The sequence below is a fragment of the Opisthocomus hoazin genome, chromosome Z (genome assembly GCF_030867145.1).
Source record: "Opisthocomus hoazin isolate bOpiHoa1 chromosome Z, bOpiHoa1.hap1, whole genome shotgun sequence".
NCBI classification, from domain to species: Eukaryota; Metazoa; Chordata; class Aves; order Opisthocomiformes; family Opisthocomidae; genus Opisthocomus; species Opisthocomus hoazin.
This window is the reverse complement of record NC_134454.1, coordinates 45,132,202-45,144,991: the sequence shown is the minus strand read 5'-3', so window position 1 is coordinate 45,144,991 and position 12,790 is coordinate 45,132,202. Positions and strand designations below refer to the sequence as shown.

At 41.0% G+C, this 12,790-nt stretch overlaps 1 protein-coding gene across 6 annotated transcripts in view; it reads left to right on the top strand.

Annotated features, from left to right (window-relative positions):
* The window catches only part of SPIN1 (spindlin 1), a 57,725-nt gene that overhangs the window by 30,846 nt on the left and 14,089 nt on the right, over nucleotides 1-12,790 (top strand). For all 6 annotated transcript variants that reach the window (XM_075410537.1, XM_075410539.1, XM_075410536.1 and 3 more), the window contains exon 3: nucleotides 11,409-11,457. In XM_075410537.1, the coding sequence (XP_075266652.1) occupies nucleotides 11,409-11,457 (49 nt within the window). The remainder of the gene's footprint in view (nucleotides 1-11,408; nucleotides 11,458-12,790) is intronic.

The following is a 12,790-nucleotide window of genomic DNA, read 5'->3' as shown; positions in this document are numbered from 1 at the left end:
GAGAATTCGGACACTAGGTTTTTAAGGCAACTGTTAGAAGACTTTTATCTAATGACTTCAGTGTGATATGGGATGAACAAGAACACTACAGCACAGATTTGAAGTGTCATAACATGAAATTTATGTAGAGGGTGATTACGTGGCTCAGTTTTTTATGGTGGAAAACCTTTAGTAAAGCTAGGACATTTTACTTAAATATGTTGAGAAGAAAGTTTTTCTTCAGTTTTTTTTGACTCTTTAAAACAAATTGAGGCAGAAGTCACAGATTTATTTTCAAGAGTCCCGTTCTCCATTATTTCTTCATTATTATTTGTCGTATAGCTGGCACTATGTGAAATTGTCATTAAAATTTACATATTTTAGATACCATTTTTGCTTTTCTAATATCTCTATACAGCAGTTACAATTTGTCTTTATCTTTTTCTCTGTGAAGTTTTTTAATCTCAACTGAGAAGTCCTTAACTTATATTTGTTTGATTAATGCAGTATCAGTGTCACTTAAATACAAAATGTATTTAAATGTGTAAATCATACACATTTGGTCTGCCTCAACTGTTGGCACAGTTGTGGCCTAGGCTTGCATGTTGCCAGCTTTCGGTCTCTGGCTTTGTGTTTTTGAGGAAGACAGCTGCTGACCTTGCTGTTGTTGCTGCTTCTCCTAATCATATTGGGTGGGCTGAGGCTAGATAGCTTTTACTGCTTTTGGCGGGCATGGAGGGGAGAAAGAGGGGTGTGGGATTGTCTACTCTTTATTTCTTCATTATGGATACGCATTAGGAGAGAGTCCAGCAGGCAGCCATTACTAGGCAACTGCATCTTCCACTCTGCAGCAAAGACTGGGCATGGGACTTTTAAAGGCAGCTGCTGAGCAAGGAGGACAGAACATTTATCACAGCAGTTCTTTCACTGATAGTGGTCAAATTCTTCGTTTGAAGAGAACAACAGGTGCAGTACTTGAGTTAGTTGGAGTTCATATAATGATTATTTTGGTGGCTGGAAGACAGGCCTTGCCAGTGTGATGTAAAGGGCCACAAAGATGATCAGAGGGATGGAGCACCTCTCCTACAAGGACAGGCTGAGAGAGTTGGGGCTCTTCATCCTGGAGAAGAGGAGGCTCCGGGGAGACTGAGGTCTTTCAGTTTATAAGGGGAGCTTATAAGAAGACAGAGAGGCTTTTATTTTTCCCAAGGCCTGTAATAACAGCACAAGGAGTAGTGGTTTTAAACAGAAAGAGGGTGGGTGTAGATTGAATATAAGGAAGAAATTATTTGCCATGAGAGTGATGAGACACTGGAACAGGTTGTCCAGATAAGTTGTGGATGCCCCATTATTGGAGGTGTTCAAGCTCAGGTTTGATGGGACTTCGAGCAACCTGGTCTATTGGAAGTTCCCTTTTCCCGGCAGTGGGTTTGGGCTAAGTGATCTTTAAAGGTCCATTCTGTGATTCACCAGAACACCTGTACAAGAAATTCCTGTACATTAACAAGTAACTTTTAAACTGGATTTGCTGTGCTTTACAGCGTTATTGATGCAAATACCTTATTTTGACATTTAGTATCTTCCTATTTTAAAGATGGTCGCCACTTCCAGGAGACTGCGTGAACATGTCGTGTTTCAGAACATGTGTCTCAGAACAACTAGATACTTCAAGTAGAAAATAAGTTTCTAAAAGTCATGGCTATAAAGTTGCTGTCATCTGGGAGTAGATAACACAGCAGTAGTATATTCTTTCTATTATTCATTTTCCCTCCTGGTTAAAAGATATGGAGAAAGCATAGAAATAGCTTACAAACTTTATATTTGATCTTTTAAATCATGTAAAACCAAAAAATTGTGGGATTCTGGGAGACTCCTGGATCATGTACAGGCTACAAAAAATTATCTGGAGGTATAGCTAAACTAGTGGTTGTGTTGGGTATTCAAACAGGCCAATAGAATTACTGTTACAAAATTTAATGTGTTACCAAGGGTTTTTTGCAGTTGACTGTGATTTAATCTCATTGTAGAGACTTATTAATCAGTGACACTACAGGTGTTGTGACTTCTTTGGAAAAGCCAATTTTCATCTGTCCTGTCTGTCTGCCTACAGAGGAGGTGCTTTTATTTGCTGTAAAGTAGGTGTAGAGGAAGAGGTACATTTGATTAAAATATCTAGGCTTTTGAACTCTCTGTGTACTGGAAATAATCCTTCATAGTTCCGTCTTGAGAAAGAAATGGTAGGACTGAAGATGAAGAAAAGAAGGAAAGCTAAACTTTGTATTTTTTTCACAACAGTAGATTACATGGCTACAGCCTCTATGAGTTTCTCAAAGTATAGAGTTGCTTTCCGGCATATAGTTTCAGTAGATCAGCCAGGTGCTCCTGTGCATGGCAGTCTGTCTGTCTCTCTAATTAGTGTATGTCTGTCTCCAGTATAGGGGAGTACAGATTTAATTTTTAAAATTAACATTATGTAGCATAATTGATTGTAAAATAGGTTGTAATTACCCTTTTGTTTACAATTGCATTTGGCCTTTTTTAGTCTAGTGATCAGCTGTTTAATGCTGTGTAAGTGAAAGGCATGGTCCTCTAGAGTCCTTCCTAGCAGTTAACTCCCAGAGGCAGAGAATCCCTCCAAACTGCCTGATGGTCAGGAGCAACTGTAATGCCTTTACGGCATGGTTTGAAAACACAGAAGTAATTTTTTAGTAAGGAAAAGAACCAGGAGATAATAAGTTGTATACAAGCTTTTGCAGTTTTTTCCCCCTTTAAATTGTTTCAGTACTGTGTTTGTGAACGAAGAAAAGGGATCCCACTCCTAGATGTGGCTTACATAGGATTGCAGTGAAATCTTTTGACAGAGTCAGAATTCATTTTTTCACTGCACTTCTGGTCTACTTTGATTAAAAGAACTCTCTTCCTTTCCCAAACTTTTAAGTTGATCTTGAGTGATACTAGGTGTGAATAAGCATTTTGACATATTTCTTAGGTCCCCTTCTAGTTTTGCTGTTGAATTTTAAGGATCTGTTATGAGCAGAATTAACCGAGCCTCAGAAAACGCACAGACCGCGTGACAAACAAATGCTTAATTCTGTTGCTGTTGCCTGGGAGTTGGAGTTTGTGTTCACTTTCTAGTATGAAAAATGTGTTTCTGTGCTGTCTTATATGTGACTGAGACATAAATATTTTCTCCTTCCTCAGATGCATCAAAGTTTGAGTCTTTGCTGCTTATTACAAAGAAGACTAAAACTAATCCATGTACTTTGATTTTTCTTCAGTATTATTTTTTTCTATGTTTGTGTTCAGAGCAATTTAGTTGTACAGAGTATTTTGAGTGTTATCCAAAATAAGGAATTTTGTGGGGTGTTCTAGTTAGAACTTGTCTTTCTGTAGTTAAAAGGAGGTAAAGAAAGTGGATTTAAACCCATTCAGTCAATGGCATTCGTGCTATATAGAATGTAATAACTCTCCTTTATTGTGCTCTAATTAGTATTAACATCTTTGAAGTAATATTGCTGCTTGTGAGCAAACTGTGCTTGACGCCAAAACGCTTTGTATGCAGATGGTTTTTTTTCCTCTTAAAAGCTTGCATGAAGAGACTGCCCTTTAAATGTTTGGGATTTTTTAAATGCCTTTCTGTTTTGAACTGAGCACTTAACTGTGAATGGCTAATGCTAATTAGACTTTTATTCCAAGCCATTTAGGAATTACTGGAGGTTTTAGGAGAATTTATATAAGCCAGGTTACAGCTTTATGTTCCACAATAATAAGGTGAAAGTAGAATATCAGCAATATGTGTCTATGTTAAAAGTTAATTAAAAAAAAACAATTTTCTTTCAAAAAATGTTTTAAGTCATTAAGACATAGCAATACGACATCATAGGCATCACTCATTAAAATGTCATGCATTTACAAATAAATATCTTTGTAAAGAAACTGTATGAGCTCTTGGCAATTCTAAATTGAGGAAGAGTCTCATGCAGAGCTGGTTTCTTGCCATATAAAGAAAAGTTTCGTGTCTGTTTTATTTTGTGGTAACTTTACTTCTTTCTTTAATCTTGAAAAAAAAAACCAGAATACACAAGACTTAAAATATCCTCACACATCAGAAGAATTCTAGTATTTCCAATTCATTTCTTAATTCCTGTATGGACAAGAAAAACTGAACAGCATTTCTAAGTATTTTTATTGGGAATTGGCTATAATGAGCTTTACCAGTTCAAAGGAACAAGTTTTGCAGTTATTCAAAGACTACCTGGCATTAGCTGCTTGAAACAAAGGTTTTTGTCTTGGCATGGGTCAGATGATGTTTTGCAAGGATGGGATGATCATCTCACAGATGCTTTGGGGTCCATAGCTATTCCTCTCTGTCACAGGGGCTGTTCAGAATACTTTCTGTATTTTTACTACCAGTGCTTGTGTCTGTTGGAACATGCTGTCTTTCTGTACCTTGCTGGACTTCAGTGTAAGCTCCTGTTAGCACGGTGGTCTTTCACATACTGCTGTTAAACAGAAGTGTGTACATCTCACTGATGAAATTTGGAGGATTACAGCATTGCATAATACATGCTTATCAACTGTGGAACTAGTTTCCTAAGGTACAAAAGCTGCATTTGCTTGATTTATTTTTTTATTATTAATCTTTACAAATAATAGCCGTAATTGTTTTAGCAGTTACTTTAAAGCGTTACTTTGCCTTAGATAGATACTTCTGATAATAAAAGCAGCTTGAAACAGTTCTGGTGTGTTACGACCATTTTATCTGGACGTCATCTTTGTTTTTCAGTGATGGAAATGGGATCAGGCAGTGAAATTTGGGGGTGTGGTGGGCAAGGGTGTATGTGTTGCAGTTGCCACATCAAGCTGTCTTACTGTTACATGTGCTTGAACGGCTTAATTTGGCTTCTTTGATTGTCTTGATTTCAAAATCCTCACTGAAGATTGCAAGGATTGTAGGTGTACTATTTGAGTATATCTTGTTAGCAGTAAAGAAGATGCTGTCCCGCATGTTAAATAACAAAGTGGCACCGTGGACATCTTGAACACTTCCCTCTCTCTGCGCTATCCTTCTCTCCCTCCCAAGGGTTAGATGTAACTCCAAGCTCCGGATGTTATTGAACTTTGGCCCTACGAGTGCCTCGTAGCTTTCTTGCAGCTTTCCAGTAGCAGTGGAAAAACTACTGTTGAAGGAATTCTCCTGGAATAAGAAGGATTCAGGCAGGCAGATCTATCAGATAATTCTGGTTTTGACCTTGTTGGTAGAATATGTTAAATGTAAGGATTCTGTGCTGTTCCATCCCCCTATTTAGAGGTGCTGTAAGGGACAGAAACGTTCATGATTCAGTGAAGTCTGGGTACAATTTCTGCAACTGTCTAGCCAAGTGAAATGCTACACAATTTGATAGTGTAACCCGAGATGTCTTTGAAAGGAGTTGGCATCTCTTTGAGACATTACTGGATTCAGACAGTGCAAAATACAAAGGTGAATTCTGGCAAATAGGTAAAAGAGTGAATTTGTCCTAGGATCTTCAAATACTTGCTATTGTATCTTCTTGAAAAGCTTGCTATATTTGTATTAAACATCCAAATGCCATTAACTCTGTGTATTGAAGTGGGAGCTATCTTAAAGTACTGACTGACATGAGAAGCTGAGCAGTGCTTAGTCGACTTAGTTGCATTTGGTTTAGAGCTCACTACATAAAAGAACATGTTGAATACGATCAAAAATACGAGGTTCCCAAGGTGAGAAGTTAGTGAACAGGGCAAACACCCATTCCCAGAAGCTTGCATAGCTTCTCCTTTGTGTTTATTGCAGCTGCTGTAGTAAGTCTTCCTTCTGTGTGCATCTGGCATTCCTGTTCTTCACGTTGGGAGACAAATGCCTTAGATCGCCGTTCTTATGCACAGGTTTGGAGTCTATGAGCAGAGGACAGAAAGCAGATTTTGTGGTGAACCTTTCTGCAGAATATGTGGGTGTTATTTCTGTAGTGTTTTTTAACTGCTTGAGCTAATTTAGCCAAAATCCGAGTTGTGTCATCAGCCCAGTAATGTAAAGCATAGAGTGTGTGTGTGTGTGTGTTCCTGTTCTGATGATGCAGTTCCTCTACTTTCTAAGAACAGATCTCTTTCTCTAAGTATTCTGGTTTTAATGAAAGACCATCATATTTTTAATGTAACATGTGTAATATTACATATTAATAAAACACAGCCACCTCCTATACAGAAGAGGTAGCTGGTGGTATGATCACAAAGCTCCTTTAGTGGTTGTAGTCAAGTCCCAAAGTCTTTTGGGTTTCTAATCAAGCTTTTTGTGAAGATGTTTTTTAATTTCCAGTTAATAGTTCTTATAAGCGTGCAGTTTAATTATTTTATCTTAAAACAGTCAAAAATTGCAAATAGGAACTTGACTGTAGTAATTGGTGTGTAAGGCTTAACTGTTGAAACACAAACATTTCAGATTTCATTACAGCTGGAAATGCAGATTCCTGAGGATTTGATACAAGCTTGAATGTTGTAAACAGTAGTAGTAGTAGTATTTTAATTCTGCCATTTCTGTAACTTTGTATGTGTCCTCTTGAATTTTTCATACGAAAATGTACAGATTTAAATATTTATGAAGACTTCAAAGGTTAATGGTACTTTCAGTGCCTGACTGTCTTGTGTTATGCTAGTACTATCACAAAAGTGTTCAATATATGTATTTCAAAGCCATGCTTGTAACATACATATAGAGTTAAATTTAAAAGAATGAGTTTGTTTAGACCTGCAGAGAAACTCAAATTATTTCTCTGTAGGTGTTAATTTAACCATACATACTTGAAATTTGGGATGTGTTTCTACATACACAAGACACTAGTTACTACATGTGTCATCCAGCACTCTGACCAGGTGCTTTTAGATGGTGCAGGCAAGGAGGGTTTAATGTTTTGATCCCGATTACATGCATGTGACATTACATGAGATGCTCATTTAGCAGAGCAATGTAGCTAAATTGCAACATATTCATAATACAGCAATTGCACTATCACAGTGGCTGTCACAGTGTCCTCTTTATGGTGTGAGCCAGCTTGCTGCCTTTTGTCCTGAGCCCTGTAAAAACCACAGTGGCTGGCCCATGACTGACCAAGCTTCTCTATGCTGTAGCACCGAGGAGACTTGGCAGCTGCCTATCCTGACCTACAGGCTGGGATCTGAGTCTGAGAAAGCAGATTTCAGCATGGCGATTTGCAGTCCTTGAGTGACGGAGCATGCGGAGAAGGCAGAGCTACTGAATGCCTTCTTTGCTTCAGTCTTCAGTGCTAAGACTGGCCCTCAGGAATCCCAGGCCCCGGAGGTAAGAGAAGAAGCCTACAAAGAGGACGACTTTCCCTTGGTCAAGGAGGACTGTGTGAGGGATCGCTTAAGCGATCTGGACGTCCACAGATCCATGGGCCCCGATGGAATGCACCCACGAGTGCTGAGGGAGCTGGCGCATGTCATTGCTGAGCCACTCTCCATCATCTTTGAGAGGTCCTGGAGGACAGGAGAGGTGCCCGAGGACTGGAGAAAGGCCAATGTCACTCCAGTCTTCAAAAAGGGCAAGAAGGAGGACCCAGGGAACTACAGGCCGGTCAGCCTCACCTCCATCCTGGGAAAGGTGATGGAGCAGCTTATCCTGGAGGCCATCATGAAGCAAGTGGAAGAAAAGAAGGTTGTGAGGAGTAGTCAGCATGGATTCACCAAGGGAAAATCATGCCTGACCAATCTGATAGCTTTCTATGATGACATGACTGGCTGGGTAGACGAAGGGAGAGCCGTGGATGTTGTCTACCTGGACTTCAGCAAGGCTTTCGACACAGTCTCCCATGATATCCTCCTAGGGAAGCTGAGGAAGTGTGGGCTGGATGAGTGGTCGGTGAAGTGGATAGAGAACTGGCTGAATGGCAGAACTCAGAGGGTTGTCATCAGCGGCGCTGAGTCTAGTTGGAGGCTGGTAACAAGTGGTGTCCCCCAGGGGTCAGTACTGGGCCCAGTCTTGTTTAACTTCTTCATCAACGAGCTGGATGAAGAGTTAGAATGTACCCTCAGCAAGTTTGCTGATGACACCAAACTGGGAGGTGTGGTAGACACACCGGAAGGCTGTGCTGCCATTCAGCGTGACCTGGATAGGCTGGAAAGCTGGGCAGAGAGGAACCTGATGAGGTTCAACAAAGCCAAATGCAGGGTCCTGCACCTGGGGAGGAACAACCTCATGCACCAGTACAGGCTTGGGGTGGACCTGCTGGAGAGCAGCTCTGTGGAGGGGGAACCTGGGTGTCCTGGTGGACGACAGGTTAACCATGAGCCAGCAGTGTGCCCTGGCTGCCAAGAAAGCCAATGGGATCCTGGGGTGCATCAAGAAGAGTGTGGCCAGCAGGATGAGGGAGGTTCTCCTTCCCCTCTACACTGCCCTGATGAGGCCCCATCTGGAGTACTGTGTCCAGTTCTGGGCTCCCCAATTCAAGAAAGATGAGGAGCTACTGGAGAGAGTCCAGCGGAGGGCTACAAGGATGGTGAGGGGACTGGAACATCTCCCCTACGAGGAGAGATTGAGGGAACTGGGCTTGTTTAGCCTGAAGAAGAGAAGGCTGCGAGGGGACCTAATAAATGCTTATAAATACCTGAAGGGTGGGTGTCAGGAGGATGGGGCCAAGCTCTTTTCAGTGGTGCCCAGTGACAGGACAAGGGGCAATGGGCACAAACTGAGGCACAGGAAGTTCCATCTGAACATGAGGAAGAACTTCTTCCCTCTGAGGGTGACAGAGCACTGGAACAGGCTGCCCAGGGAGGTTGTGGAGTCTCCTTCTCTGGAGATGAATTCAAGACCCGCCTGGACAAGGTCCTGTGCAGCCTGCTGTAGGTGACCGTGCTTCGGCAGGAGGGTTGGACTAGATGACCCACAGAGGTCCCTTCCAACCCCTACTATTCTGTGATTCTCCCACCACCATCTCTCCCTTGCCTGCTGCTGATCCGTCATGATGGCTGGCAGGGAGCTGCCTGGCCCATCGGACAGCATAGCCCCGCCTGTTGCAATGCTGGGTTTGTAGGAGAACCCTGAGTCCTTAATACTAAATCTCCAGCCTCCTCCATGGTGAGGGTAACCTGATTTGCTCCTTTTCCCCATAAAATTCACCATTCAAGGGGTGCATCTCCTGGTTTAGCTGAAATTTTAGTTTGGAGATCAAGTAACTAACTCTTAAGAAGATAAAACCTCTCACAAGGGGGTGGATGTGGTATTTGCTCGAGATTTATCATGGGAGCAACTGCTTTAGAGTTGTGTTCTTTTCCTGGATCATATGAATATTCATCATGAGTGTCATGGTTTAACGCTGCCTGGCAACTCAGCACCACACAGCCACTTGCTCACCCCCCGAGGTGGGACGGAGGAAGAATCAGAATGGTAAAAGTAAGGTGGGAAAAAACCCCCAAACTTGTGAGCTGAGATAAAAACAATTAATAATTAGAAAGAGATAGTAATAGGGAAAAGAAAAAAAGAGGGGAAAGTAAAACCTAAGAAAGACAAATTATGAAAATGAGTAACAATTGCTCGCCACCAACTGAGTCATGTCCAGCCAGTCCCCAAGCCGCAGCCTGCCCACCAGCCTCCGCTCGAGGTTCTTGCTGTGCACGACATCATATGGTATGGGATGTCCCTTTGCTCAGTGGGGGTCAGCTGTCCTGGCTGTGTCCCCTCCCAGCTTCTTGTGCACCCCCAGCCCACTCACTAGCGTGGTGGTTTGAGGAGCAGAAGAGGCCTTGATGCGGTGTAAGCACTGCTCAGCAGTGACTAAAGCATCTCTGTATTGTCAACACTGTTTCCCGTACAAATCTGAAACATAGCCCCATACTAGCTACTATGAAGAAATCTAGGTTTATCCTAGCCGAAACCAGCACAATGAGGAAGACGGGGAGAATCAGGGTCAAGCCAGGCATCTCCTGGCGATTTGTTGTCCTCGGCATACATAGCAACCATCACTTTTACAGGTTCTACTTGAGTTGACCTTGGTAAATGATCCCTACACGTGTGGGCGCTGGCTATGATCTGAGGCTGCAGTTTTCATTCTAAGAACTTAATTTGATTTTTCTAGCTGTGCACATCAGCTTTTATACATCACTATCTTTTGTAACTGTGTTTTCTATCATCTTGTTCTTGCATATCTTGGCTACTGACTTCTTCACTCCTGCTCACAAGGAGCTTTCTAACAACCAGCACACGCCTGCTTTCCGCTGTCCGCTCTCCAACTTACTAGACGCTTTCCATTTTTCATATTAATACCAAAATATCACTGGAATGATATATCAGTGCAATATGAATATAATGAGTATCAGTGCAATGTTCTTCCGTCCATGAAAAAATCCCACTCAGGATTTCTCCATTCCTTTTTTTCGAGTTTATCGGCTAGCTTTTCCCAGCCTTTGTTAGCACTCGCGATGTTTTATCCCCTCTAAGCGGTGAAGGGCCTGACTGTAGACAGTCATATCACTACCTTTCCTTACAGAGCAGGTCACCTCGCTGAGGCTCTTATTCATGACTAAAGCTCTAAATCAGAACTCCCAGTATTACTGAACTAATAGTACATATCATCCACCCTGTCAAGGCCATGATGCCAGTTAGTGTGAAGAGTCCACCACTCTCTGACCAGGTTCTCTTACATATTGCACAAAAAGAGAGTTTAATGTTTTAATACCTTTTTTAAAGGTTTTTTTGTACATTGCATCACAGCATGCTACAACCATAAAATCACCAGTACTTATCAGAATATAATAATTGCAATATAAAACTGTGTGTCAATACAAATGTGATTCTGTGTACTGATCTCTATAACATGCTCACTGTCACAGCACTGGGTGTCTCCAGTTGCAGGGAAGGAATACACAGATTGAAGCCAGCTCAAGCCTGTTTCTCTTCTGAAGGATTTTTTTGTTCATTGTTCATTTTTTGTGTGAAAAAAGCCTCTTGTTAGGCTGAGATGTGTGTATACTTCCCCAGTGCCATTCTGGCTAGCACAGGAAGATGTGTATTTGCACCTTTTTGATTAACTAAAGGATGGTAAGTTAGAAAGCCAGTTGAGTCACGTAACTGTTGTAGCTGATTGATCGTCTGGGTTTTTACAATCGTTTTCCCAGAACAAAGACTACACATGTCTATATTGTGTTGATTTCGGCTTTGTTTTTAATAGTTGTGGTCAGTTTCTCCTTGTGTTCATCTGTGAGCTTCATGAGTATGTCGACTGTGTATAGCTTTGCAGAGCTTTCTCCCATGGTAGCAGTTCATTGATCAGTCATAACATGAAGTGTTTGGATTTTTTACATTTTGACATTCAAAAGAAAGACTTTTGTATAATATGGCTTTTTTTGGCATTATATACACACTTTGTTTTTCAATAACTCCAACGTCATTTATATTGTAGGTCATGCAGGAGTATCTGCCAGCATGATGAAGAAAAGAACTTCCCACAAGTAAGTTGTTAATATTTTTACTAAAGTATAGCTCTCAGTAACTGGAGGTACTGTTCTAGAAAAACATCTGTATTGTTCCGCACACTTTGTTTTTGAAAGCCATGTGGAACAGTATGCAGTCTGTGCATGTGTATAGAGTCAGACTTTTAAGTTTGTCTGGAGGATGGTAGGAAAGAAAGCCCCACAGATAAAGTTTTAAAATCATTTTGACTGTTAATATGAAATTGTCCTTGAATACAATTTTGTAACTGAGAGAAGGAGTTGCAAGCCAGAAGTTAGCCACGTGCTCTGTAGGATCTCTGTTCTCTGGCACAGAGTTCGTGCATTGTCGCCACGCTGGTAAAAACTGCAAAGCATGCTTGCTGATAACCCAGTCTGGAAGTAATCTTAGAAATACCTGATCTTGCATTCATTACAACTGTAGTTTTGAAAAGGATTTTTTACTTTTCTAAAATCAAGCATATACCGAAGTACTCCTGTAAGGTGGCTGCTATTTGCGTGTGTGAAGGATACCTGCTTATCCTAGACATTCATGGCATGTATTTTTCCCTATACAATGTTTTTAAATAGTAGCAGCTGAACATTGGTGAGTAGCTGTGTGAAAATAGAGGTAATATTCTGGGCATAATTGATCTTAGTGTCAAACAGCAAGATATATCTAGCTACATCTCTGGTGGGAAAAATCTAAGATGGGTAAGTGTGAAACTTAACTGAAAATGTTACCAGTCGTATTTTAAGTGTGAAGTCCTATAGTGGTGCATCAGTTGAGTTGTTTGGCAGGTGTATTTTCCACAATTAACATAGTTAATCACTGCTAATAGTGTTAACTTTTTCCCAGAGACAACACCTGATGTAAAACTACTCTAACCCCTTCCACCAGCTCATCATTATCCATTCTTGTCTATCTTCATAGAAGGCAAAGAGAAACATTTTTTTGTCTAGGGGCAGGTAGAGTTGGTTAAAACTTAATTTCTCTTGTTCTCTTTCAACCGCTCAGAGAAAGGAGTGTATGATGGGAAGACTATCAGAGGTGGGTTGCCTTTTGTACTTGAGGGTGGCTAGATTTGTCTTTATTGTTGTGTTGATATACACTTATTTAAATACTGAAGTAGGCTGTAAATTTGTTAGCACAAAGGCTTTTATGAGGTATACGAAGTTTTGATCCTAAGTGACATGATTTTGAGGCATTTAACTTTAAGTGTCCAGCTTAGTTTTATGCTAATTTAGCCTAGTTCAATTGTGTATTAATTATTTAGTAAAGGTTTTGTGTACTGAACCAAGATGATCTTTTGTGTGCTGCTCACTGACTTGTTTGAGGCAGAGTAGTAGAGAA